We start from the raw sequence: 27,646 nt of genomic DNA on the forward strand, positions 1-27,646 counted from the left end.
GTGGGGTGTGTGTGCATGTGGTGTGGTGTGTGTAGTGTGGTGTGTATATACATGTGATGTGTGTATATGTGTGTGGTGTGGTGTGTGTGTGTGTCCGTGGGTGGAAGGCATGCCTTGGGGCCCTCAGAGTCGGCCGCAGAGGCAGTGGCCCCCTCTGCAGGGCAGGACAGCTTCCTCTGGGCCCGTTTTCACTGTAGTTCCCTGGCAGGTGAGAAAGAGCCAGTAATAGGTGAACACATGACGTCCTTGTCCTCCATCCATCCTGTCCCCGCTGAGCACCTCTGTGCCAGGCACTGCAGTGACACGAGGAGAATCCGGTAAAGACAGTTGTGGCCCGGTGGTCAGGAGCTGGCAGACGCGAGCAGGCTCCCCAGGGGGGCTTTGCTGGCAGGAGGGTCTGAGCCTTCTCTGGTGGGGGCTGTCCCGGGCATCCATCCCTGGACGCTACCCACAAGGTGCCAGAAGCGCTCCCTGATTGTGACAACCGAAAACATCTCTAGACATTGCCAAGTGTCCCCTGGGGAGGCTGCCCCCGTTCACAGCCTCCAGCTGGGGGTGTGGGAACAAGAAGCCGGGAAACATAGGAAGACACACAGTGAACCAGCAGGCTGAGTGCTGGAGGGGCATCGCCGGCTCGGCCCCTGGAGCACAGGCGTGGAGACTTGGGCTGGCCTCTGTCATCTCAGGTGCGCTCGGGGCTCCTCGCCTGTCAACCGAGGACAAGTGTGGGACCTCTCTCGGAGCCTGGGGGAGTCAATGCCCGGAGGCTGCCACAGGCTGTGTGCGGGCCGGGCACGCAGGGAGCCCACGCTGAATGCCCCGTGTGATTGTGTTCTGGGTTCCCTCGCTGACTTCTCCCAGAGTGCCCGCTCTGGATGCTCCAGGGAAACACGCGAGCGTTCTCTCTGGTGCTCTTGTGCCAAGCTCAGCAGATAGACGAAAGCCAGGATGTCGCTGCAGTCCTGCCCGGGGAGCACAGAGTGCCTGATTAATTCTCCCCTGCTGTGTCGGAGCCTTCCCCAAGCCAGGGGAAGGGGCAGGGGCCTGCCTTTGCAGCCCTCACCTGCTGCTCCTCCCCAGCCAGCCCAAACACACTCATGCACACTAACTTGCACACCCACTCTCAAACACTCACACACATATGCACTCACACACATACTCAATCCCACACCAACACACCTGAGAGGACCCATGCTTCAGCCACACCCAGAAGCCTGCAGTTGGCTCCTTTGGCCGTGCTGTCTCCTAGCTCCATGCCTGTGCACACACTGCTTCCCCTCTGGGGGTGCCCCGCTCGTCCACCTGGCAGCCTCCCACCCCTCCTTGAGGACCCAGCAGAAACCACAGCTACCACCCTATCTGAGGGTCTCTGTAACTGCCTTCTGCATGAGAGGCAAACTCCAGCCAGCCCCTCCCCCTCCCTGCGTGGAGTGGATCGCAGCCTCTCTGGTTGGTCCCCACTGGACAGGGGCCCAGGTCTCCATTAGCGATTGACAGCGTTCTGTTACAGTGGGTCTACCATCCAGCCCCCTGAGGGCTTTGGAGGGTGGGGGCCGTGTAGTGTTGGGCAGCCACTGCCTGAGAGAGACCCCAGAGCAATGGGTGGCCCTAGAAGGCAGTGGAAGGCCTCAATGTGTGCTTGTCACATGAGTACGAATGAATGAATGAATGATAATAGCCAACAGGACGGAGTGTGTCCTGCGTGCCAGACACTGCTCTAAAATTTCCTGTGCATTATCTCACATAGGCTCCACAACAGGGAAGCAGGTCCTGTTAGTACTCTCAGCTTAAGTTAGTATTCTCAGGTTAAGTGACTTGCCCATGATTACTCAGTGAGAAATTGACAGAGCCAGGGGCTTGACCTCAGGTAGTCTGGATCCAGAGCCTGCACTGGAATGAATGAATGATTGAATGAATGAATTAGTAAAAGGCAGATAAATCAGGCCAGGAAAGACTTGGGCCCGAAATCCAACCTGCGCATTGGGAGAGGTCCCTCTGTGCCTCCACAGCTGCTGATGTTGTAACCACTAGGCTGTACTGCCTGAGGGGACCGGCATCCAGGGCTGGGTCTCAGAACAGAAAACAGACACTGGGGATCTCAGGTCCAAGGTCTGGAAGTCAAGGAGACCAAAATTCCTCCCCACCAAAGTGGCCTGAGGGTCAGCTGGCTCCAGCCGTAGGGGAACAGGGAGCCAGGACCGGGAATTTTTAACAGAAATGGCCATTTTAAACTGAATTATTAAAAATAGTATTCATAGAAAAGATAGTAATGGCATGAGAGTGTGTGTGTGTGATAAAATCAATGAAAATATCAGATTGGAAAACAACTCAGCTTCGTGAAACGACCAGACACAGGAAGGAGACTGAGGAAGGCATGGATGTCGCCGGGCGGGGCTGCCCGCGGTGGGCGGGGACTCGGGGGATGAAGGCGGATGTGTGCAGGGAAAACACGTTGCTTTTCATCTTCAGGAAAAGGATGGAAGTGATGTCTCCCGCGGTAGTAGTCAATCATTACTCGTCGAATGAGCGACTGAATGAAGGAATGAAAATGCAATTCAGGGCTGGGTGGAACGGAGACAAACCATGTGTTCCTTTCCGCTTCCTTTCAGAAAGGGAGACTGAATTGCGATCCCACATTTGAACTGGAAGAAATGATTCTCGAGTCCAAGCCGCTTCACAAAAAGAAGAAGAGGTTGGCAAAGAACCGCTCCAAGGATGGCACAAAGGACAGCTGTCCTCTGGTGAGCACCGTCTCGGGGCAAAGCCTGCGATGAGAGGCCTCTTCTACCCCAGTGACCTAGCAAGGAGGCTGCTCTGTGGCCGTGGATGCGTGCCACCGCCCCTCTCAAACACCTTCATTTGCAGTAGACGAGATGCCTCCCCCGAACGAGTGGTCTTTCCTAGCACGAGACTGCAAGAATCCCCATGCGGGCACACACCCGCGCTCTCATCCTTCCCCTTAGCACCGTCCTTACGCAGGAACCTCACACCTCTCTAGGTGAGCGTGGAAGGAACAAGGCAAGGGATGTCAGCGCCGCCACGAGCGGTGCTGAGCCCCCTTTGGAAGGTTTTATACCGTGGAGGCACCAGGGCTGCAAGGTGACGTTCGTGGTCCCTGGGTGCAATGGCCTCCGTGGGCCCCTGCACTCCTTTTCTGGAATGCTGTAACAAAGTGGCACAAACTTGATGGCTTGAAACAACCGAAATGTATTCTCTGACAATTCTGGAGGCCACAAGTTCAAAATCAAGGTATCCACAGGGCCATGCTCCCAGCAAAAGCTGTAGGGAGGGTCCCTCCCTGCCTGCTCCGGCTTCTGGTGGTTGCCGGCAATCCGTGGCGTTCCTTGGCTCCCAGCTACCTCAGTCCCGCTCTCCCTCCATCTTCACGTGGCTTGCTTCCCTCTGTGCTTTCTCTGTCTTCATATGGCCTTCTTTAAGGACACCGGTCATATGGGATTTAGGGCCCACCCTACTCCAGTATGGCCTCATCTTAACTAGTTACATCTGCAAAGACTCTGTTTCCAAATGGGGTCACAGTCACCAGTACTGGGGGTTAGGGCTTGAACATATCTTTTAGGGGCCACAGTTCAACCCACAACTGCCCCTTCCTCCCTAAAAATATATTAAAACCGATGTTTTATAACCACGTTGGTATGAAGGTGAATACAACTTTCAATACTAAAAGTTTATTTTTTTCTGCTTCTTGTAAAATAAATTAAAACATCTTTGTGGCTCCTGAAAGTCTCGTGAGCCCTAGGCCCTGTGCCTGCTGAGCCTGGCGCAGAAGCTGGCCTGGAGACCCCTGAGTGTGCATTAATAAGGGCGCACAGCAGGTGGAGGGGGGCATTCTGTGCAGGCGTGCCGTGTGCACCTGCATTCAGGCAGCCTCTGAGACGTGCGTCACGGAGCCTTTGTGCCACTCGTGGTTCTAGGCACCTGTTCTTGAGGAGAAGAAGCACCTTTGCATGATGGTCTTGAATTTCTTCCCTCCACCCCCAGGCTGCTTAATGAAGCCTAATGGACATTCAAGGGATTGGGAAACCAAGCGCATGATTTTCAATCCATAGTCCATCCTAACATGGCTTTTAAGTGGGATTTAATGGCTTAAAGTTGAGAAAAACATCTTTGTCTGCCAGGCTCCCCTTGGCACAGCTGCTCGTACAATCAAACCCACTCCAGCCGCTTAGCTCGTCCCCAGCCCCAAGCATCCAGGGTCCCATTTAGATCAGTCTCGGCTCGTCATGGCCCCTTTGTCGTGGCTCCCCGAATGATGCTCCGTCATTTACAGTCACCTCTCTGTGCTCTCTGACAGAATGGCCACCTCCAGCAGTGCTTGGAGACCGTGCGGAAGGAGTTCATCATATTCAACAGGGAGAAGTAAGTCCTTCACCAGCATCCGCTGGGCAAGGCCCTTCCAAATGACAGGTCTCCCTGGGAGAATCGGCCCCCAATGGCCCCCCATGAAGCCAGCCATGATGCTGGAAGGGAAGCAGCAGGCGGACTCCGTGTTCTAATCTGCCTCCTCTGTGGAGCTGAGCAAGCAAGGCTCTATCTCCCCCTCTGGGCCTCGGCGTCATCCTGTGAAGTGAGGACAGCCGCAGCAGGATGGGCGGGCACACAGAAATGCTGGCGTGCAGAGAGGCAGGTGGTTGAGTGCCGAGCTCTGCGGCCAAATTGCCTGGGGTCCAGTCCTGGCTCTGCCACTGCCAGAGTGACCCCAGGAAGTTACTTCACTTTGCTGAGCCTCATTTTCAGCACCAGCAAGATGCAAATCACTCCTTCGTGATGTGGTGGTTATAAGATTAAATGAGGCCATTGATATGGTGTCTGGCATGGTAGGAGTACTCATGAGAATGATTACTATTATTGTTACTATTTAATGGGGTCAGGTGGTGTGGGCTGTGCTGGGACCCTGGCATCATGGGCTGCCAGGATATGGGACAACGCTGAGTTGGGAGGGGCTCAGCTTGGGTCTGACTGCCCTTACGGGGGCCGGTCAGCAAGGGAAGCAGAAGGTCCAGGCTTGGTCCCAGCCGATGTTACTATCTGGGGGTCCATCCGGCCAGGAGTCATAGTCAGAGCAGAGGCTCGGGCAGGTGGGCTCATGCGGTGGGAGCTGAAGACCTGCAGGCGGGACTGACGGCAGATCAGCCCATTCACCGACCCTGAACTGGGCCCTGGCCATGCAGGGACCATCAGGTACGTGCAGGGACGATCATTCCTCGCCAACAACAAGATGGGTAAAGGTCAGGTTGGCCCTTATGCCGTCACCAGTATTCCACTGTTTTCGTACAGCAGATGACAGCAGTGAGGGGATGCACGCTATGGTAAAGGGCAGCCCAGGCAGCGTCTCTCACAGCAGGGGCCAGGATCAGCCTGGGTGTCAGGGAGGCTCCTTGAGGCATCACGCCCGGCCGGGTCCTGAAGGGCCGAGTCCTGAAGGGCCAGGCGGGGAAAGGCATGGAGCTCCGGCAGTGAGGACGAGACAGCATGGCAGACCTAGGGACCCACAGCTGGTTAAGCGGTTTTAATTCCCAGAGCACGCATGGAGGTGGGCAGTGGCAGGAGGTGAGGCACCAGGAGCTGGTTGGTTGTGTTCTGGCCCGTGGGCTGGTGGGCAGGGCAAGGCCCCATTCCGGTGAAACACTGGAAAGGTGAAGGAGATGGCAGCCTGGCATTTGTCCCAGGCAGCTGCAGCTCTGTGGCCAGTGGGGACCCAGGCCAGCCCAGACTCACACACCAGGGCGGGGGCAGCAAGCCGTACCCACTGGGGGACCACATCTGCTTGGTCCCCCTGTTCTGGCCAGCAGAGCAGGAAGGGTCTCTGCAACCATGGCCCATCAGAACTGGGGGTGGCAGGGGCTGACATGGTGTGTGCTTTCAGAGCTAGTCACAATTACCCCACCGTCCTACCTGCTCTGAGGCTCACGGTCTGGCCCCAGCCTTAGAAACCAGTCCTGGGAATTTCTGCTCAAACCAGCTGGGGCGCTTTCAACCGTGAATAGTGATGGGCTCCAGGTGGCCTTGCCTTGGGTCCTTCATCCATTCAGGCATGGACTGAGGGTCCTCAGAGAGCTCCTGGATGGCGAACGTGGGCCTGCAAAAAGGCTGGGCAGTGCGACCCCAAGCAGATAGCTGTCACCTCGCACATTGTGCTGTGTGCCAGGAGACGCTTCAATTTCTAATCTGAAGGATCCAGATTGTTTCCTTTTAAAGGAAAATGAAAATGAGATATCCGTCCTTGGGTCATTTAGGGGTCACATCTGGCTGCTTTTAGCAGAAACACAACTACATAGTGGCTTCAACCAATTCGATGTTCTTTCTCACGTGGAAAAGTAAATCGATTAGGGAAATGCAGTAGGGTCGCCCAGCCGTGCTGAGGACCCCTTTGAGAGTTGTGGTCTGAAGTGTGGCTGGCACAGTTAACAGGAGTCGGCAAAATAAAGAAAGAGGACGGAAGACGTTTTCCAGACGGAGGAGTGAAGGATCAGCATATGCCAAAGCAGGAGGCAGGACGGAAGATGGCCCAGAGAGGGAGCTGTGCGTGGGATCTGAGTGCGGTTCCTACTCTTTATCCCTGCCCCTTGGCTCACCTGAGCTGCTCCCCGGGGCCCTGAAGGCTGAGAGGCTGCCTGTCAGAGCAGGTGTGCCGGGAGCAGAGCCTTTCCCCAGCCTCTCCTGACCCACCCTTGGAATGTATCCAGTGGAGGGCTTGGTGGTCCCACGAGGATGTTGTCTGAGCATCACGTCAAACGCCACCACTGCTCCACGATGTACATGGCAGGGAGCCACGTTGCCTGCCCCACAGCCCTCCCTGCTATGGTTTCTCCTCTGTAAAAATGCCTGTAGAGGGCAACTCATGAAGCATGGTCTGCTCCAAACCAAGAGTCTTCCTTTTAAACCAAGAAACACGTGGGACTTACTCATCCTCCACCCCTTTCTGCAACCCTGTGTTTGAAGCACCTGCTGTGTTGGCTCGTGAGTAGCTGGAACATTAAATCAAGTCCCTTCACATCAACGTCAGCCGCATGGCCAGTGGGCCGACTGGGTAGGGGCCACTGAGATGCCGAGCCAGGCTTCCCGTCATGCTCCGCTGGGACCACGCGCCCCTGCATCCTCTGGCAGTTGTCTCCTTTCCTTCTCTGTGTGCCTGGCCATCAGCCTGCAACAGCCAGGTCCTGGCTGCAAAGATGAACCTGAAGGAGGTGCACTGGTCACAGAATCGCCTGGGGCGGTGGGGTATTAGCATTTAGAGTTGCTGCACCTGTTATGGGTTGAATTGTGTCGCCCAGTATGATATGTTGGCGGTCTAGCCCCAGTACCTCAGAGTGTGACCGTATTTGGACAGAGGGTTGTTGCAGATAGAATTAGTTAAGATGAGGTCATCCTGGAGTAGAGGGCCCTTGATCCAATATGACTGGTGTTCTAATAACAAGAGAAGAGGCACAGACATGGGGAGAAGGCCACGTGATGGGATGATGGAGGCAGGGAGGGCAGTGATGCGCCCACAAGCCCAGGAACGCCAAGGATTGCCCACAGCCGCCAGAAGCCAGGAGAGAGGCCTGGAAGGATTCTCCCTCCGAGCCTCAGAAGGAACCGTCCCTGCCCACACTTTGATTTCAGACTTGGGGCCCCAGGACTGTGAGACGATAAATTTCTGTTGTTTTTAAGCCACCCGCTTGGTAGTGCTGTGTTACAGCTGCCCTCGGAAACTCATACAGCACCTTCTGAATCAGAAGCTGAGAGAATAGGCCTGGGGATCTGCATTTTAACATGTTCTTCAAGGCATCCTGATGCCGAGGGGTTTGAGAACTTCTACAGGAGACCGGTGTGTCCAAACCGCGCATCCTCTAGTTGGTTCTGAGCTGAGTCACGAGAATCTCCATCTAAAACTGCAACCCCCCCCCCAACCAGCCCTCTGTCTGCCTTCCCTTGGGGTAGTCACCTGTAACTGGAGCCCCCAAGGGCCTTAACGCCCCTGCACAGCTACCTGCCTCCTGCGTGGACCGAGTGTGCTTCCTCAGCTAGAGAAAGCTCTCAGGCAGAAAAAAGGTTCTCTCCTCCCATGTGATGAGGAAGCCATCATCAGCATGCAGTGCCAAGGGGACACAGGCTGGGCATCAACCGTGTCAGCTCCCGTAGGAGATTCTCATTCAGTCCTTTAACAGACATGCCATAATCCTGAACTGGGCCTGGACACAGAAATGGACCTAGCAGGACCTGTGTCCTCAGGATGCTCGCAGCCTGCAGGGGAAAGGCTGGCACGCAGACGTGCACGGGGCCACTGCAGGGATGTGGAGGAGATGCCCTGGGTCTGACCTTTCTGGACCACGGTTTCTAAATAGAGAACAAAATTAACATTAGCATTCCCTAATTTTCTGGAATTGCAGCTTATTATTGGTTAATGGTGTCAGCTGGCAGAAGGCCACAGAGCCAGGTGGAGTGTCTGTTTCCGGGGACTGGTCCGGGCTTTGAAGGCCCTGGCAGCTGAGGCTTCCATTAGTTTGAGAGATGCACCGCGGGGCTTGTCTTCCTATTTTTGGCCAAAGATATCAGCAGAGACGATTTTTCCAAAAGGTCTTTTCAAGAGCGTTTGACAAAGTTTTGCAGAATAAGAAGCCCCTGGTGAGAGAGGAGTTGGAGGAGCTGAGTTTTCTATCCGTGTCATCGCTTAAAGAAATAAAAATGTTTAAAATCCCATTTAAGCTACTTTTGAAGGCTTTGAAAATATTGCATTTTAAAAATCCAATGCTGCATTTCTTATACTGAATAAGACTATTAATAATAATAACCAGCATTTGTCTATGATTCTGTGGCTTTGGAACACGTTCCTTTAATCCTGGGTTTCTCAACCTCGGCACTGTTGACATTTGGTGGCTACTGACATCAACTCCTAGACGCAGGGCTGTCCCATTCATTGTAGAGTGTTTCTCAGCATCCATGGCCTCTTCCCATTAGGAACCCGTGGCACCTTTGGAGTTGTGACAACAAAAAATGACCCCAGGCATTGCCGAATATTCCCTGGCAGGCAGATCGCCCCCAGTTGAGAACCAGTGCTTTCATTCTTACTTATCACATTTTCTGGAGGTGTGTATTATTAGTGCTCCCAGGGTCTTGCAGCTCTTAATTGGAAAATGAAGGACTTGAAATCTAATCTTCCATCCCCTAGATTCTGGATTCTGGGCTCTTTCTGCTACATGTGCTCTATCCAGTTGTCCAGCAGATGTTTATTCAGCATCTCCCCGGGGTCAGGAACGGGGACACAGCAGGGAGCCGGCCCCTGTTCTCAGGGGGCTCACACTCTGGTGGAATGAGCCTTATGACATGAAGGAAGAGGTTACTCTCCCTGAGTGTCTTTGAGGCTTCTCTCCAGTGCATCCGGGTGGCATGGTGGCTTGCATCCAGCAGATGGCCATTAGGGCACATTTAGATTGGGCAACCCACTTTATGCCATTTAGTCTGTGTATCCATCCTGGGAGCCGGTTACTTTTATTCCCCCATTTTACAGGTAAGGAAGGGCAGGCATAGAGTGGGGTGAGGGCACATGGCTAAGAGGTGGCAGGGCTGGGGTGCCAGGGAGCAGTCTGGTTCCAGAGCCCAAGCACTAAATCAAAATGCAAAACAGCCCCTGGCCATGCACCTCAAGGTTGGACAAGGAATTGCCTGCAGCTGAGTAGACGCCCGCCATTAGTTGGCAAACCCAGAACATTACAGGTGCAAGATCGTACAAATTAACAGATCCCCATCTGTCCTCCTTACCCACCCTGAGACAACACAACAGCTGCAAGCCACACCACGGTCAGCTGGGGATGGAGGTGGGGCACCTAGATGGAGACCACGGCAAGGTAAACAATCAAAACATATTGAAAGTTTGCTGACTTCATCTGCCCAGGTGACCTCCCTGGAAGACCCCGGTAGTGAGACAGGGACCCTCCATCGTGGCCTGGAGCCCCTGGGAGCTGGAAGCAATGAGGCATGAGGATGTGATTTGTTTCAGGCTTGGGAACCAGACAGACCTGGTCCTGCTGCTCTCGGTGCTGTGAGCATGGTGGGGTCCCAGCCTCTCTGAGCCTCCGGCTCCTCATCTGTGCCATGGAGGGCTGGGCTGGATGTCAACGATCCTTGACTTTACCAAGGTCCGCCATTTGCAAAGCACTTTGATGCCCCTCTTATCTCTTCTCATCCCCCTGGGGAAGGAAGGAAAGGGTTATGCCTACATCTCATGGATTAATCTGCAAAGTGGGGAAAACCTTTCCCACCGGCTCCTCCCCCAACCCCGCTGCTAGGAAGAGGTGCACTGCGAGGACCCACCCTTCCGAAATCAAGGCCGGCGAGTTTAGGTTCTCTCCAGTCCTTGAGATTCCAAAGGTTTGGTCCAAACCTCATTTCATAGGTGAGGGCAACAGGAAAGACAGCTAACAGCTGAGAGCATCTCCTGTTCGCTGGGCTATGGACCATGGGGTGGGAGCATCCTGAAGCCGTTCTCTCATTAAATTCTCATCCAATTTCTATCAGTAGGTATTTTTAGTCCCCTTTCACAGACAGAGAAACTGCTAAAAACCTCATTCTGACTGCAGTGGCGTCTCTGAATCTCAGAGCCTAGAGGCATTACCGCCCACTGAGGCAGAGGGGAGCGCAAAGCACAGGCGACTTAGTCAGGCCAGGCTTCCTGGGAACCCGGATACGCAAAGCAAGGCGGTGCCTTTCCAAAGTACAAGAAGCAGCCAGAGAAAATCCGCTCAGGGACCTGGGACAGCAGGAGGAATTTCAGGCACTGATGGAAGTGGCCTAACAGACACTCGACTGCAGAATCTCAACAGATCCATGGAAACTCCGAGTCAAGAAATCACACCGGTGCCAGGGCCTCTGTCAACTTCACTCCCGTCTCAATCTAAGGAAGTGCAGCCCCGTCAAAGAAGCAGGACTCATCTTGACATGTTGACCCAGCCAACAAAAGACATGGAAATACAATGTTGCAGGTTTCCATAGGCTAAGGGGAGCTATAAAGACCCGCCAAACAGCCCTGAGTCTGTACAACCCCGTGTCACTAAAAGGCACACGCTGGCAATTGGTCTGCTCCGACTTAAATCATTTAAAGTCCCATCTTTGTTTTCCCTTCTATCAATTTTCTCTAGTAAAAAAGAGGTTCCTTATTTTTCCTGTGAATATTTATAGGCTTTATTAAAGCCTTTGTAAAATGAGACTGTGGTATAAATTTGAAATTTATAAATAGGATCTAATGGTCTATTTTGGAGTAAATATTGTTGTTGTTGTGTTTTAATCCTGGTCTAATTTTCTCTGTGTTGCATATAAAAATCTCATTGCTAGCCAATTAAATGAAATTATCATTTTTTTAATATATTGAAAACTTGTTATATGCCACACACTGTGCTTGGTGCTTTGTAGACATTTGTATTTTATCTAAAATAAATCCTCACCACAACCTCGATTTGTAAGATTGACATGTAGAGAGAAGGAGTCCTTTGCCTGAGGTCACTAGGCAGAGGTCACTGGGACTTGGGGTTCCACATAGGGACCTTTCATTAAAATGTCCAAGTGAAGGAAATGAGTGGTCCTGCTAGGAATGCGTGTGAAAAACGGAATACACACAGTGAGATTCTGAAGTGCGTGCTTAGGGGCAATTGGTAACCTCTCTTACGGTCCTTAATGTTGGTTTCCACCGCTTGCTCTAGCTTCCCTCCTACACCCAGGCTTCTTGTGAAAAAGCCTTAGATTCTCTGCCTGAGACCCTGCTGTTGTGGGTTGCATTGTGTCGCCCCAAAAGGATGTGTAAAAGTCCCAACCCCCAGTCCCTGTGAATGCGACCCCACTTGGAGATAGAGTCTTTGTAGAAGTAATCGGGTTAAGATGATGTGGTACTGGACTAGGGTGGGCCCTAAACCCAATGACTGGTGTCCTTCTAAGGAGAGAGAGATCGAAAGACAGACAGACAGACACCAGCATAGGGAGAATAGAGACAGGGAGAAGGCCATGTAAAGATGGAGGCAGAGATTGGAGTGATGCGGCCACAACCCAAGGGACACCAGGAAGCTAGAAGAGGGAAGGAAGGATTTCCCCCCAGAGCCTGGCAGACGCTTTGATTTCACACTTCTGGCCCCCAGAACTCTGAAAGAAATCAATTTCTCTGAGAGAAGAAGCCGCCCAGTCAATAGTACTTTGTTAGGCAGCCTGGGAAACAAATGCATCTTCCAGGACTAATGAAGGTCCCGTGACTGGCAGTGCCATCTCTCCGTCTAACCCTTGGTTTCTCCCCAGTTTCAACCGAAATTTTAAGCATGCCTATCATTCTCAGAAAAGTTATTTTACAAATAAATAATGTAAAATAAATAAAAATTATAGTAATTTTAAAAGTACTGGCATTTGACACATGAGTAAATTAGTGATATTTTAATAAATTTAATAATAATATGTCTATGTCCCATTGCTAACATAGGCATTCATATATATATAACATACACATATGTCCCATTGCTTAACCTAGAAAAATTGTGGCTCTAGGAAGTTAGAGAGCCAGACACCAGCATACGTGGTGAATTCTCTGAGACTGTCATGGCTTCAAGGGAAGGAGGCAAAAGCAAACGGCTTAGGTGAAATGGGAATTTTTGGAGGACTCGTGTAGCCACAGGAAGGGCTGGGGTGCAACTGGCCGAGGTAATGGAGCCGGAGCCAGGAAACCTGCCAGCACTCACGCCTTCCTTCTCCCAGTGACTTCTTTCTCTCTGCACATAGAAGTCATTTTCTTTTACTGTAAACCAGTTCTTTGTACACAGCGGAAAATGTGAGTGCTGAGCACTCCAGTGTCTCCCAGTTCTACCATCAAACTCAAGAAGGTAGATCAAACAGGGAGCTGAGGAAAAGGAAGAAAAAGTTTTCCTGCTCTCAAATTCAGGTATCTGAGAGAATGACTCTGATTGGCCCAGCTTGGGTCAGGTGCCATTCCCTGGACCAATCAAATCTGGCAACTGGAGGAGGATGGTGATTGGTGCTATTGGGTCAGATGCCCACCCTTAGACCAATCAGCTGTGACCAGGGAGGTAAGGTCTATAAAAAGGTGGCAGCTCCTGTCTGAACCTGGTCCTGGAAAGGCAAAATCATGGCAGTGCACTCCACTTGGAAAGTAAAGATGGTAGTGTAGGGTTAATAGAGTCCAGAAGAGGAAAGAATAGGGAATGACAGGTGTTGGGGGTTGGGGCAGGTTAGTAAAGAAAAGGCAGGTGGCCCCCTTTGGCTTCCCACCTGACCTCCTCCCTTCCTCTGGGCTGGAACATGGTAACCGTACATGGATGGGGGCAGAGCAGTGAAGGGACAGAGAGGGCTGGCTGCCCAGGCACAGAGGTAGTGGCCCCAAAGTGGACCACTAACTCAGGCCCTTGACCATCAAACAGTTCATTGCTGTTTTGAGCCACAGGCATTTCCCATGGGAACTGGGGTCATTATTCACCAACAGACCAGCGTGCAGACCTCCAGACCTCCTCTCTGAGCCTGCTCCCAGGTACAAACTCTCAAGCTCGGTGGCTAACAACAACAGATTTATTTCTTGTTCACACTGTGTGTCCATGGCAGGTCAGCTGGGGGTGCTGTTCCCATGTCACCGTCATCCTCCTCCTTACTCCAGGCAGGACCCAGGCTGAGGGAGCATCTCTGGAACATTGCAGTGACAGTGACAGAGGGAAAGAGACTTTGAGAGGGTCTCAGCTCGGCCATGTTCCAGCCTGATGATAGCACTTCGACTCCCACTCGTTGGCCCAGGGGAGCCAGGAAGTGCCAATCCTGCCACGTGCCAGGAGAGGGGCAAATCACAACGTTTGGTGAGCACTGTTAGTGACTGCCCATCCGTCAGTCCCCCGGGCAGGCCCTTCCTGTGCACCTGCCCATGTCAACGAGGACCCAGAAAGTCTCCCCCTTATGCCAACTCAGACGCAGAGATCAGCCGCCCCTCCGGATCTAGAGAGAAAACTGCTAGTGTCGATGTACAGGAAGGTGCTCTTGGCTGGGAGGACGACAAGAGCAAAGTCCTCCATGTGAGCCCGGCTCGCCTCTGAGAAGCTGTGTGACCTACCACCAGTTGCTCATCCTCCTTATGTCCCTTTCTCACCCTCAGAATGGGCATTGTTAATTCTCATCCGGAAGGGGGGATGTAGGTGTCACACGAAGAGCTATTGAATGAGAATGCGCTCAGCAAATCTCGACCCCCGTTACTCAGAAACCTGAGACGGCCATCCCTTCCATCTTCCCAGGGCTGATCTATTTGCAAGGGAGTGTGGAGAGGGAGAGACGGTAAGATAATCCTCTACACTTTGCTATATCACACCCATGGTGTAGCTGACGCCATCCATCCATCCATCCGAAGACTTCCTCAAATACGTTTGCTTCAGGCAACAGCAGATAAAATAGAATTTTAATGCTTCTGGCCAAAGGCTGTTATTGAATTTGTGAGATAAGCATTGCATACAAAGTGATCTTCCTAATAAGTGATGAGGTTTGAAAGTGGAACAGCTAGTTATACAGTCTTTACTTAAGGAAGAGACATCTCATGGGAGACTGGGAAAATGTACCAGTCAGAGTCCCAGAGGAAATCCTCCGAGGAGAATTTGTTGACAAAGGACGGATTACAAAGTTGTGGGTGCGGGGGCAGCATAGAGGCAAGTGCACTAAGCTGGGGCTTCATAGAAGCCAAAGTGTTTCTGCTTGGAGGCTGGAAGAGACCAGGAGAGGGCTGCCTCGATTGGAGCCGTGACCTTCCATTGTTCCCAGCAGCTCGCGGCGACAGTGCAGGGAGAGGGCTGCGGACTAGATGCTCAAACTTGACTGGCTTTGCACCTGCTGCCCTCCATCCAGGCACCCCACTGGCCAAACCCCACTGGAAGTCCACGGGCATGGGAGCCTTTGATATGGCCCCTCCAAGTCCAACTCCCAGGCTGGAGAGCAGGTGGAGAGTGGGGCAGAGTGGATGTGGGGGACAAGGGAAGATGGTCATCCCAGGGGGCTTCTAAGAACCAAAGGAGTGTCCCATGAAAGAAAAATCGGAATTGGCTGAATAATTCCAGGAAGCACACCAAAGGCCAATTGGGGGAAGCTACCAGGCAGCAGGTTGCTCAGTTTGAATTCTCCATGAAAGAAAAGTGTCTAAGGATTTGAGCTGTCCCCACGTGGAATGGGCTGTCTTGGAAGGTGGGCAGCAGGGTTTTGGGAAGCCTGGCTGGGTCTCTGCTGGGGATGCTAGAGAAGGGATTCTTGCAGTGTATGCACAGTTAGACCAGGTGGCTTTTTGCCTTCTTCCCTTCAATATCCACCCCCATCCCCAACCAGACAACCATTGTTCAAGTTGGTGTATGCCCTTCCAGAACTTTCCTGTAGTTTCAACTCTGGTTTTTATGAACCATAGAGAATCAGTATACATAATAGCCAAGAGCAAAGACTCTGGAGTCAGACTGCCTGGGTTTGAATCCTGATCCTTGCTAGCTTTGTGACCGTGGACCTCCCACTAATGCCTCAGTTTCCTCATCTGTAAAATGGGGTGTTAATACCTACTTCCTAGGGTTTCTGTAAGGGCAAGTGAGTTAATACATGTAAATGCTTAACAGCCCCTACCACGTAATCAGTTGGCACTACCCAAGTGTTTACTAGTAATAGTAACTATGTATGAAATTATCAGACCAATATAGTGCCATATCAATTCTGTGCTGTGTCAAACATTATTTTCCCTTAATTTTTTACCAACACATACACACACATAGACACAAAATAACAGACAACCTATTCCAGCTCCCTCAGCCACAGGAGAGAAAGCTCCATGCATGTTAACTCGTGCAAATTGTCCATGAAGCCTGTGAACTCCCCGATTCTGCACATGGCAATCCAGCTTTGTCCAGCTATGATCCCCTGTTCCTCTGTTTCATCATGACTGGCCTCCTTTCCCCTCGAGATGCCAAGAGGGAGCCTGCCGAGCTGGGCAACACTCTGCTAAGGAAGGTGAAGACCACACTGGGTATTCACCCCTCTGTTGGCCTGCTCATCCTCCCAGCACACATTGTGCAACTGCCCCAGGCCGCCCACTGGGCCAGGTGCTGTGAGGGCACAGGTGGCGTGCTGTGGCCCTTGCCTGGTGGAGAGACCCGTAACCAGGGAGGAGACCTGGTTCCAGTCACCAGTTCTGTGCCCCTACCTTCCCTGGTTTTTGAGACCCCCGCTGTGACTCCTAGAGCTGGATTCCACCTCTCTCAGCCTGTTGTCCTGTTTCACCCACTTCTGGGTCCCAACCCTCAGCTGCTCCATGTGTATCCCATTCCAGTACCCTCCACTCCTCCAGGTCTTCTGCGCTGACCCCCCAGGATGAGGCCTGCAGAACCATCTGTGCAGGCCTCCTTGCTGGGAGACATTCATCAAAACTATGGCAGGAAGTTAAGTTTTACCTGCTGATCCTCAGATTCCCCATCTGCAAAATGGGAGTATCTCCCCACTGCGATCATCATCGTAAAAATAGCGGCCCTTTGTAAAGTGCCTGCTCCAGGGCGGACGGAAAGCTCACATTGGTTCATCTTCCCCTCTAAGGAGCTGTTATCCCCATGTTACAGAGAAGGGAAGAGAGGCTTAAAAAAGTGGCACGAGTTCCCCCAGGCCACTCAGCTGATAATAGCAAAGCTGGAATTTCGGTTTAATTCTCTAAGACTCCAAAGCCTGCACTCTCCCACTGCGCCACACTGCATTCTGGAACCAGAGTCAGGAAGGATCAAGGGGAGAGAGGTAATACACTGTGGATAGGTGTGAGAGCACTTTAAAGAGCTTCTCTTTTTTAAAGAACACGGCGCAGACGAAAGCTGGCCTTTCTCATAGAGGACGTCTGGCCTCCTCTACAGATGGTCTGCGGCAGACGGATGTTGGTATTAAACGGACTCCATCCTGGGTTTAAGAAATAGCTTGATTTGATATTGGTCTGATCGCTAACCGTTTTATTTTAGTCCTGTGTAGAGCTTTGCCTTTGAAACCTGCCTCCAGCCCAATTTATTACGAGTTTGAATATGCGTCCTACTCTCGCTGATCGAGGTTCTCTGTCACAGAGCACTGCCTTCTGGCATCTAATGGTTGGGTTCAGGAGGGCTGAGAGCGCTCATAGCCGTCACTCAGAATTCTGGTCACAAAGCTGACAATCAGTTTGATAAGTTGGCCGAGAAAATTAAACGCTCCTGCCATTGCGGAGATAACAGCCAATTTGCATCCATGGACTTGAGCTGCGCCTAGCAGGATATGTAAAACCCTTTTTCATTTCCTTCTGAGTTACAGATAACTGGGCTGTGGGCTAGTCATCTAAGCCAGCTCTCGGGGCCGACCATAATGTTTTCATATCTCTGTCGTGGTTCGTGGATTTCTATGTGAGCAGCATGAGCTTTCCTAATTCCTTCAGAGTGTGGAGAAGTCCTTCCGTGCTCCTCTGCTTCCAGTTCCGATTGAATGGCGTAGGGTTCAGTGGAAAGAGCAGGGGTCTTGGAGACAGAGAGGCCTGGTTTGAATCTGGCCTCCCAAAGTCACATGTCTAGTAAGTGGCAGACCCAGGTATAGAAAGAGCCCGGCTCCAAGCCCAGCTCCTTAATGCTATGCCATACTGCTTCCTTCCAACGGAGACTTCATCACAGTGAGTGTTCACTGTGTTCTCTGTCCTGATCCCCAGCCCCTTCAACTGTAAGCCTGGGACAGAGAGCCTGGCACTCAGATAATACTGGTGGAAAGGATGCGTGGAAGGATAGGGAGATGAATGGGTAGTTGGGTGGAGGGTGAATAAGCATTCATCAGATGAGTGAGTGCCAGTGATGAATGGAAATATGGGAGTAGACGGATGAATGGATAGGCAGAAGAGTGGTGGATGGGGGCCAGCCCGGTGGCACAGCGGTTAAGTGCGCACATTCCGCTTTGGCAGCCAGGGGTTCGCCAGTTCGGATCCCAGGTGCAGACATGGCACCGCTTGGCACACCACGCTGTGGTTGGCGTCCCACATATAAAGTAGAGGAAGATGGGCATGGATGTTAGCTCAGGGTCAGTCTTCCTCAGTCGAAAGAGGATTGGTAGCAGTTAGCTCAGGGCTAATCTTCCTCAAAAAAAAAAAAAGAAGAGTGGTGGATGGATGGATAGATGGGTGGATGGATAGTAGATGAATAGGTGATGGATGAGAGGTAGATGAGTGGGTGGATGGGTAATACGGGGGTGATGGGTGAATCAGTGGATGGGTGGATAGTGTATGGATGAATTGATGGGTGAATGGAGGGATGAGTAGGTGGATGGGGGTGGTGGATAGATGGATGGATGGATATATGGGTAGCTGATGAATGGATGAAATAGATAGATGGATGGGTGAATATGCAGATGTGTGGGTGTATGGGAGGTGGACAGGTGATTAGGTCCATGGATGAGGGGTAGATGGGCAGGTGAGTGGCTTGGACAGGATTGAGGGTAGATGATGGACATATGGGAGTGGGGCGGATAATTGGATGGATGGGTGAATGAATGGCTGGGAGATGAGTAGGTGGTGGCGAGTGGGTAGATGGGTAAATAGAGGGTGTATGGGGGAATAATGAATGGGTGGATAGTGAATGGACGAAATGGATGGACAGGTGATTAGGTGGATAATTAGATAAGTGGATGAGTATTGTGTGTCTCAGCCAGTTGATAACTAATGTTGTGACTGGACTAGCCCTTGTGGTTCTTATGATTGCCAAGATGTCCTCAGCAGTAACCATCAGGAAACTTTGAAAAAAGAAGGGGCCCCAATAGTCAGTTATGGAAATCAACCAAGACCTCTAAAACAAAGGTGCCTGGGGTAGAGAGGCAGCCTGGCTCTTTATCTAGTCATGTGGCTGGCACTGTGTTTATTCAAGATAGTCATCTTTGAAGTGGATGCCTCTTTGAAGTAGATGCCTCTGCAGTCAGAGCTTAAGTCAGGCACTTGCGTTACAAAAAGAAAACTCAGCTGTCAGGACTTACACCACAGTGAAGAATAGATAGGTAGATAGGTAGCCATATTGGTAGATGGGTGGATGGTGAATGGATGAGGTAGATAGACGGATGTGTGTGTGTGTGGATGGGAGGTGGATGGGGGTGGGTGACCAGGTAAGTGGATGAGGGATGGACAGGTAGGTGAGTAGGGGTGGACAGGTGAGGTGGGGGTGGGAAAGATGGGCAGACCTATGGGAGTGGATGGATGGCTAGATGGATGGATGGGGTAAATGAATGGGCAGATGGATAGGGGGATGGAAAATGGATGGGTGAGAGGATGAATTTATGGATGAGTGGACGGTGGATGGACAGTAAATTGCTAGTGGGTGGGTGGGAGTGCCGACGTAGTGGGAAGAATGCAGGCTTTGGAGCCTCCCAGAACTGGATTAGAATCCCAGCTCTGTAGGCTGTAGGTGAAGAGGTGGCTGCCCACAGAAGGGTCCTTCCTTCTTGATTCTGCCTCCTTGGCTCACACTGAAGCTGGTGGTAGGTTGCAAGGGGTATGGCCCACATCTCATTGAGTCACTGCTCTAGGCCTCCGTACTCATGGTCACAGTATTCTATGTATGACCCTCCAGAGAGGAGGGGAGACTTGAAACAGCTAATTCTGCCTCTCAAGATAGCCCTGGCCAAAAGGAGCAGCGAGAGTGGCTGAAACCATCAACTCCAGCGAGGACTCTGGTCCACACTGCGGTGTTCTTTCCCACTTTCTGTGCCTTCCCTCACTGTGCCCCTTCGTTTCAGATCTCCCTCCGTCCCTCCAGCTACCCACATTCCATACCAATCCTTAAAGCCCAGCTCAAATGCTGACTCCTGCAGGAAGCCTTCCCTGATCCACACGAGATTTCAGAATCTCTCTCTCCCTCATTGGGCTCTCTCATCACTATGCTCCCCCTTTGTTATGCAGCTTTTGAAGCTTTATTTTCTGTTATAATTGGAGAAGTGCAGGAGCCCAGAGATAACAGTGCTATTGATGCTGTGTTTGGGCATGTAAAAGAAAATCTTTTTTTTAAAGGAAATTTTGGGGAGCTGGCCTGGTGGTGTAGTGGTTAAGTTTGCACACTCTGCTTCAGCAGCCCAGGGTTCATGGGTTTGGATCCCAGGCACGGACCTACACACCACTCATCAAGCCATGCTGTGGTGGCATCCCATGTACAAAATAGAGGAAAATTGGCACAGATGTTAGCTCAGGGCCAATCTTCCTCACCAACAAAAATAAATTTAAAAAATACATAAAAGGAAGATGGTTGTTTTTTTCTTTTTTTGGCAGGGAAAGATTCACCCTGAGCAAACATCTCTTGCCAATCTTCCTCCTTTTTTTTTTTTCCCTCCCCAAAGCCCCAGGGCATGGTTGTATATCCTAGCTGTAAGTCCTTCCAGTTCTTCTATGTGAGCCGCTGCCTCAGCATGGCTGCTGACAGACGGGTGGTGTGGTTCCGCGACCAGGAAACGAGTCCAGGCCACTGAAGCAGTGAGAGTGCCAACTTTAACCACTAGGTCATCAGGGCTGGCTCTAATTGAAAATCTTAATGAGATTCATCTTTAACTTGTGCTATAACCAGAGAATTACACGGCATGACAATTATGGTCCGACGGCCATGTCCTGCTTTGGAAGAGCAATCACTTCCTGTTCACTCCCATAGGTTTCTTACCCATGCGAGTTTTTCGTGGTTTTGAGCTGACTTCCTCTCCCGAGGCACCTGAGAGAGTCTCTCAGAGTGGAGAGGAGGAAAGAGAAGAGACAGGGAGGAAGACGATGCCCAGCCCTGCCAAGAAGTACGGCCACCTCCTTCCCTCACTCGAGACTCCCCTCTCCGCCCACTTTGTCCTCTAGGTCCCAGCGCTGTCCTCTGGGTCCTGACCCCTCCTCCACCAGGAAGATGTATTTTGACCCTGACCACCTTTCCCAGTCGTCTGCCCTGAGAGCTGTAGGCTCCAGGGCAGAGGGACTGCCCACCCTGTCCTGGTCCCTCTGGTGGACAGGGGGCAGGAGGCAGTAGCCACCGCGGTCACTGTCTTAGAAAATACTGCGTTGCTGCCGGTGTTTCAGTAACCTGACAGACTTGCTCACATGTGGCACTGTTGCACACACTAGGCATCCGCACCACGTGTGCATGCACACGCACACACTCACACACAGCTGTGACCTGCCCGAGGCCGTGGACTGTGTCATATCCATCTGGGGACCATCCATAGTGTTCTGCATGTGGGTTTGCTGGACGGGACGGCTCTTCTATCGAAACCGGGCGATAGGCCTGCGCTCTGACAGAGCACACTGATGTAAAAGCAGAGAAACGGCTGCAACCCGTGTCTTTCAGAGCAAGGTAGCATGGCGGTAACCTTACTATTTCCAGCTCTGGTGGCTGGCACTAGATATTTCACACACATTCTCTCTGCCCCCCTTAGCCCCCTGCCAAGTGCATTATATCGTTCCTAGGTTTAGATAGGGAAACTGAGGCTCCGAAGAAGATGAGTAGGTTGACCCCTTGGCTCAAGTAGCCAGTGTCGAGAGCCAGGGTTTGAGGGGTTCTTCCCTGTCTCAGACTTCTCCCTGCCTCCTGAAATGTCTGCATTCCATTTTTTGCCCGCATCATCCACGTGCAGTGACAGCTGTGGGGCAGTGCGTGAACCCGAACTTGAAGATCAAAAAGAGAGGGGTGCTGACATCTTAAGTCACATGGAAGGTGACCAGGTGGCCAGCTGTTAAGAAATGCAATGTTCAGAACCAAACTCCCCTGACCCGGTTTGTCGTGGGCTCTTTTGTGAGTCTGGGCGCTCACTGTCTGGACAGATATTTGTAGGACGGTTTGCTCAGTGTCCATCTCCCCCTTTAGACCGTGAGCTCCATGAGGACAGAGAACATGACTGCTTCGCTCGCCAGGGTTTCCTCTGCTCCCTGGCATGGTGGCTGGTACATCAGCAGGCGTTCAGTATGTATATAGGAGCAAATGATGTCAGCCCACCACCACCAATGACTGCGTGAGCTCAGGCAGATTCCATACCTGATCTCCTGTGGACTTCACAAGGAGCCATGAGGGAGGCATGACGGTCTGCAGTTTGCAGATAAGGAACCCGAGGCTCTGTGTGTGAGGTACTCACCTGAGTGCACCTGGGCTGGGCTTTGGCCCCAAGCCCGCCTGGCTCCAGCACAGCACGCGGGACGTGGTAGTGCTTCCCCAGGCCAGGGGAAGGTGTGGGCTGAAGGCTCCTCGGTGGCTCAGCCTTCCCAGGCGCGTCTCCTGGCCGTCCCTCGCGCTGTGTCATTAACTCAGGTCTGTGCTGTACTTCTCTGCAGGCTGAGGAGGCAGCAGGGGCAGAGTGGCCAGCTCTTGGACCCGGAAGGCCGAGCTGGGAGCCAGCAGAGCAAGCTGCAGGACGGGTGCAACAACAACATCCTCGCCCACGCCTGCTCCCGAGGCTGCAGCAGCTAAGCCGCCACCTGCAGCTGCTCGGCGGGACTGCACACATCTCTGCCCTGCCCACCGACAGCCCGTCTCTATGCCACGAGGGCCCCTGTCTCACCCCTGACCACATCAGATGCAGAGAGAGCCCTGGGCTTGGAGCGGGGAAGCCAGGCTTCTGGTCCCATCTGCCCAACTGACTCCCTGCACGACCTTGGACAAGGCTTGCCCTTCCTGTGCCTCAGTTTCTGCATCTGCCAAAGAGGTCCAACAGCTCTCCGCCCCACCTCTGATTAAAAGGATTGGGGGAATCCAATTGGGTAGCAGACATCCAAAACCTTTGCCATTTATAAAATTGTTCATACATGCAAAATCTACCCTTAATATTTAAATGTACTCCCACCCCCCAAAGCAATTAGACCATCACAACTTTGCAGTGCAGGCCATCCTGGCTTATCAGATAGTATTTCTGAAAATGTGGCCGGACAGCACAGTAAACATCTGATGTGGCTGCCCTTCCTATGGAAACACCATTCCCGAATCCTGGAGCAAAACCCGAAGTGTCTTCATTTGCGTTCTCTGCCCGGCCAGTCCTTCTGACCTCAGATGGTGCGGCCTGCAGCCCAGCCTGGTCCCCAAGGTCTTGGTGCTGCGGATGCACTTTTCCCTCATTCGCAGAGGACCACCCACCCCCCTTTAATTTCAGCAGGTCCCACCCCCACTCCACTCCGGGTGCTGGGATGGCATGTAGATGCCCATTCAGAAGGTCAAGCCACCGAGCATCCGTCCCTCCCTTAGAGTTTTGTCAGAGTTCCTCCCCAAACCCCGCAGAACTCTGAGTCTCCATCCACTTCCAGGATTTGTTTCCTGGGAAGGGCGTAAAGTCGTCTCATCAGCATTGTCTCAAAGAGGGTCCCCAACTGCCACTGACAAGGTGGCCCCATATTGATGAATCAGGAAGTCTGCGTGGTTAGAACATTTACCCGGAGAACAGTGGGTTCCCACAGAAACAAACGGCTTTATGGTCTGTTCGGGGGTCACTTTGCCTTTGAATTGGGAGATGCTGTGGCATCGAGGATGAAGCTTAGACTTGGAGTCTGGCTTGTGTTCAGATCCAGCCCTGCTGTCTGCTAACCGGTGACCTTAGCAAATTGCCTAATCACCTGCGTGTCAGTTTCCTCGTTTTAAAGCGAGGCTAATAAAACTAACCTTGCGGGGTTGTTACAGGGTTAATACCCTCCTGTGTGTAACGCACCCAGCACATACTGCTCACTGAATGGTAGCCGTCTCTTCTGAGCAGCAGCAGAGTCATTTGGAGACCATGTCCTAAGTCACTCATTTGGCAGGTCCGTGTTCTGTAGAAACAAGCCTGGTGTTTAGGACTCTGTGAACTTTTCTTCCTGGAGTCTTTGATATCCGTATATCCCCGTTAATGTTCAATTGTGTTTTTATGTTTTTATCCAATTTCACTTTTTACATCATAAATCAATCGTTGGGACTGTCAACGTCATCTCTTAGATTTCTTAAGAGACATTTTAATGTATGCTGTGGTTTTATATTTTTATTTAAAAAAAGAAACGGTCATTGTTTTCCTCCTTTGAACCGAGGCCAGTTCTCGCGTGCGTTGTCCACAGAAGTCTACTTGTCTTGCACAGTTTTCATTCTTCACTCCCTGTTGGCACTGTCCTGTCCCCTCCAGGAAGTAACGGGGCTGCTTCTCTCTCCGCTGTGACGGCGGCACGTGGGACTTCTCACTGGGCTGAGTCCGCGCGTGTCGGGCAGGAGCCCGAAGCAGCCCGAGAACCACTGCGTTTCCCGGCTCGGTCCCAGTGAGCGGTGTTCTTTGTTGCAAATAAACTATTTCTTGGACGTTGTTTCTTACAACTTTGTTCTCATTCAGGGCTGGGTGGGATGGGCAAGGTCCTCTTGGAGTCAAGAGGCTCGAGTTTAATTAGTGTCGGGGGTGGAGCTGGTGGGGGGCGGGGTGCAAGATGTTAAATCACCGATGAGTTTACTTTGCCCACAGACTATAACCAAACTCAGCAATCCAAGGCTCTATCCAACTCGATCACAATTTACATTCTTATTATTATCATCATTATTTTATACTTACGAAGGCAAAAATCTATTCAATAGGGAAAAATACAGAAAGTTCTCCACCTAAAGAAAAACACTATTAAAATTTCCTCACATTGCCACTCAGACCTTCACACAGCACACACGTGGGTGCAACTGAACCAGTAATTGCTGTATCTACACGCTTCTGGATCGCCGCCTCCCTTCCTCCACCCACCCTATCTTCCCTACCTGGGATGCCTTTCAACCTGCAGCTCTCCATCAAAATACCCGCCCCCCCAGGCCAATTCCACCTCTTCCCTGATGCCTTCTGGGTCTCAGGGCAACACTAACTCAGGCCAGATGTAATCTCCTCCATGCACTAACGCCTTTTCTGTGACTCTCTCCCAGCTCTGAACACTGGCAACCGCACAATGGTGTTACTTTTGTCCATGGCGCATCCTCCTTGCCTTCGAGCTCCTAGGAGACGCCAGGTCCTCTTCTTGCCTGTATCCTCCTCCCACCCCCCATCTTCCAGTCCTAACAGCACCTAGCTCATAAGAGGTGATCAATAATTTTGAATGAATCAGGTAAGAGCAAGCCCAACACAGATTCTCTAAGTGGGTGAAGCTTACTCTGGCATCCTCCTGTCTCCGGTCTGCTCCCACTGCCACTTCCCAGGGCTTTTTCTCTCCCGGTCCCAGGGGTTTCCCAGAAGCTGCCCCCGCCCCCATGGAGTGCACAGTCCCCAGCTACTCCCCTTTCAGAGCCATCTCTTCTGAGGCCCCAGGTCCAGATGCGTTTTCCCTTCTTCATCTGAACCCCAGCCCCAGAGTACATAGCCCAGTCCAGTTACTGGTAAGAAAGCAATCTGATTAGAGAAATTCATACCCAAGAAAGAATTTGCATTAGGATTTACCATATAATTTGAAATCCAGGCACAGGAGGACAACCTGTAGACTAGTGGCATCAACAGGGCTTCCCTGCCACCACTGAAACATATCTCAGGCTTCTTAAGCCAGTAGGTAAAAATGGGTCGTATCTAGAGGAATAATAACCCTGAAGCTGGATGCTCTGAGTTCCTTCCCTTTTACCGGCAGATATTACAGGACATCGACCAGAATCCTCCTCCTCCCATTTCCCTGAGCAACCCCAGAGCTCTTCCATGTCCGTCAGAAGGTCCCCCTCGCCCACCAGTTTGTTGCCCCAGGGAGTGGGGAAAGGAGAGCCCCTGGAGAGCTTGGTCTGCCTGCAGCTTTGTCACTCTGCTGCTGGGTCAGCCAGCACGGTGCCTGGCCACCTGGGAGCCATGACCCGCCCCTCCAGGCTTCTGCTAGAACGTCAACCTCCACCCCTTCTCTCCCTCTCCAGTCAGTGGCGGCGCAGCTTCACTTTGTTGTAATCAGCTCTTTTAAAGATGGTTCCAGGGGCCGGCCCAGCAACATAATGGTTAAGTTCACACTCTCGGCTTCGGTGGCCTGGGTTCACAGGTTCGGATCCCAGGCATGGATCTGCACCACTCATCAAGCTATGCTCTGGCAGCAACCCATGTACAAAAAAAGAGGAAGATTGGCACAGATGTTAGCTCAGGACTAATATTCCTCAAAGAACAAAAGAGGAAGATTGGCAACAGATGTTAGCTTAGAGCGAATCTTACCAAAAAAAAAAAGATGGTTCCAACCCAGAGCTCTTGGGCTGTGGGCAACTCTCTTTTGTGTCTCCTCTCTTACCTTCTCAAAGCAGCCGAGCACAAGGTAGAGTGGTCCTGGGAGGGTCCCATGCAGCGTCACACTGATCCTAGGATCCCTGTCCCCTGCTGGCCCCAAGCCCCTTTGCCAGGACTTGTCTCTCAGCTTCCTTCAGGGACCCCCGTCCATCAGACAGGTCTGCACCCATCTACACTCCAGTAGTGGGTTGGTCCACGTCCCTTTCCAGGATCCTGGGCCTGCACACAAATCAGCTCATGAATCAGACAGCTGCTTCCATGTCCCCACGTCTCCAATGATGGTTGGGGGCTGCTCCCCACTGGGCACACTGGTCCTCTCTGGAAGGGGCACAAGCCCACCTAGTCTGAGACGTGTGCAGCAAGAGCTGGCTTTGGAGTGGAGGAGCTGCATTCAAATCCCGGCCCCAGCATCCACTGTGTGGCCCCCGTGTGAGGCTCTCAGTGAGTCCCCACGTCTCTGAGTGTCAGTTTCTGCACCTGGGAGCAGAGCCTGGTAATTCTTGCTCTGCCTTTTTCACACAGCAGTTGTGAAGGTCAACTCTGGGGCTGGGAGTGGGTGCCCCCGTTAACTTGTAGAGCCCCGTGCAAAGCAGAAGTCCTTAGCAAGTGGGACATCACTTCCCGGGTCTTGAATCTCTTTGCATGAAGTGTCCAAGTTGACCTCTGCAGGAAGCGGCCTCCGCCACACACTGGCTCCATAAATCCTCCATCTCTGCCTCTTCCCACAAGCCTTCTTCAGGCTTCAGATCAAACAGCCTTCCCAGAAGCCTCTGCAGAGGCCAGATGCAGAGGGAACCCCATGGGCAGCGCCCAGGCTTACTCCTCCCCTGGGGAGTCCCACGCTGGGCCAGAGCTTAGAAGGAGCCAGAGGCTGGGAAACCCTGCTCATTCATGCCCACTCTCTGCAAGGAACTTGATGTGATTTTAATTCTATGGAGTATGTGCATCTTAGAGACGAAAAAAGGAACTTCTAAGAGGTCATAGAATTTGCCTAAGGCCACTCAGCTACTTTGTGGCAGAGTCAAGATTTGAACTGTCTGCCGGAATCCAAACCTCACGAATTTTCTATTACAGGGTAGTGACCCCACGGGGTTGACTTGGGGTGGCCCCTTCCCAATCTCAGTACGTTGGTCATCTGTGGCCCCTTTCACTAGAGGAGAGAGAGAGGGTGGCCAGGCGTTGGAGTCTCCCAGTGCAGACCCAGCTTCAGGATTTCTGACCTTGAGCATCCTACAGGAGATTTCCAGGGTAGGCAGGGGACAGAAGCCAAGGAAAGGCCAGTGCAACCCCTCCTTCCTTTCTTGTGGAAGCAAGAGTATTTCAATAGACCAGATGCAGGGAGAGGTTGCCTGGAACCCTTGACCTTGACCCATCCTGGAAACTTCCCTCTCTTAGGGAAGGGAGGGGTGAGTTGAGAAGAGACTTCTGAGTCAGTCACAGGGCTTGATTACAACAGTGG

The 27,646-nt window shown here is 52.1% G+C and overlaps 1 protein-coding gene across 2 annotated transcripts in view; it reads left to right on the forward strand.

Moving 5' to 3' along the window:
* Positions 1 to 24,222, forward strand: part of STK32B (serine/threonine kinase 32B) — a 337,777-nt gene extending 313,555 nt beyond the window's left edge. For both annotated transcript variants that reach the window (XM_046656895.1, XM_046656896.1), the window contains 3 exons: positions 2,610 to 2,741; positions 4,313 to 4,377; positions 22,301 to 24,222. In XM_046656895.1, the coding sequence (XP_046512851.1) occupies positions 2,610 to 2,741; positions 4,313 to 4,377; positions 22,301 to 22,436 (333 nt within the window). In that variant the 3' untranslated portion in view covers positions 22,437 to 24,222. The remainder of the gene's footprint in view (positions 1 to 2,609; positions 2,742 to 4,312; positions 4,378 to 22,300) is intronic.
* The last annotated feature ends 3,424 nt before the right edge of the window (positions 24,223 to 27,646 follow it).

This window comes from Equus quagga, chromosome 3, assembly GCF_021613505.1.
Source record: "Equus quagga isolate Etosha38 chromosome 3, UCLA_HA_Equagga_1.0, whole genome shotgun sequence".
Classification (NCBI taxonomy): Eukaryota; Metazoa; Chordata; class Mammalia; order Perissodactyla; family Equidae; genus Equus; species Equus quagga.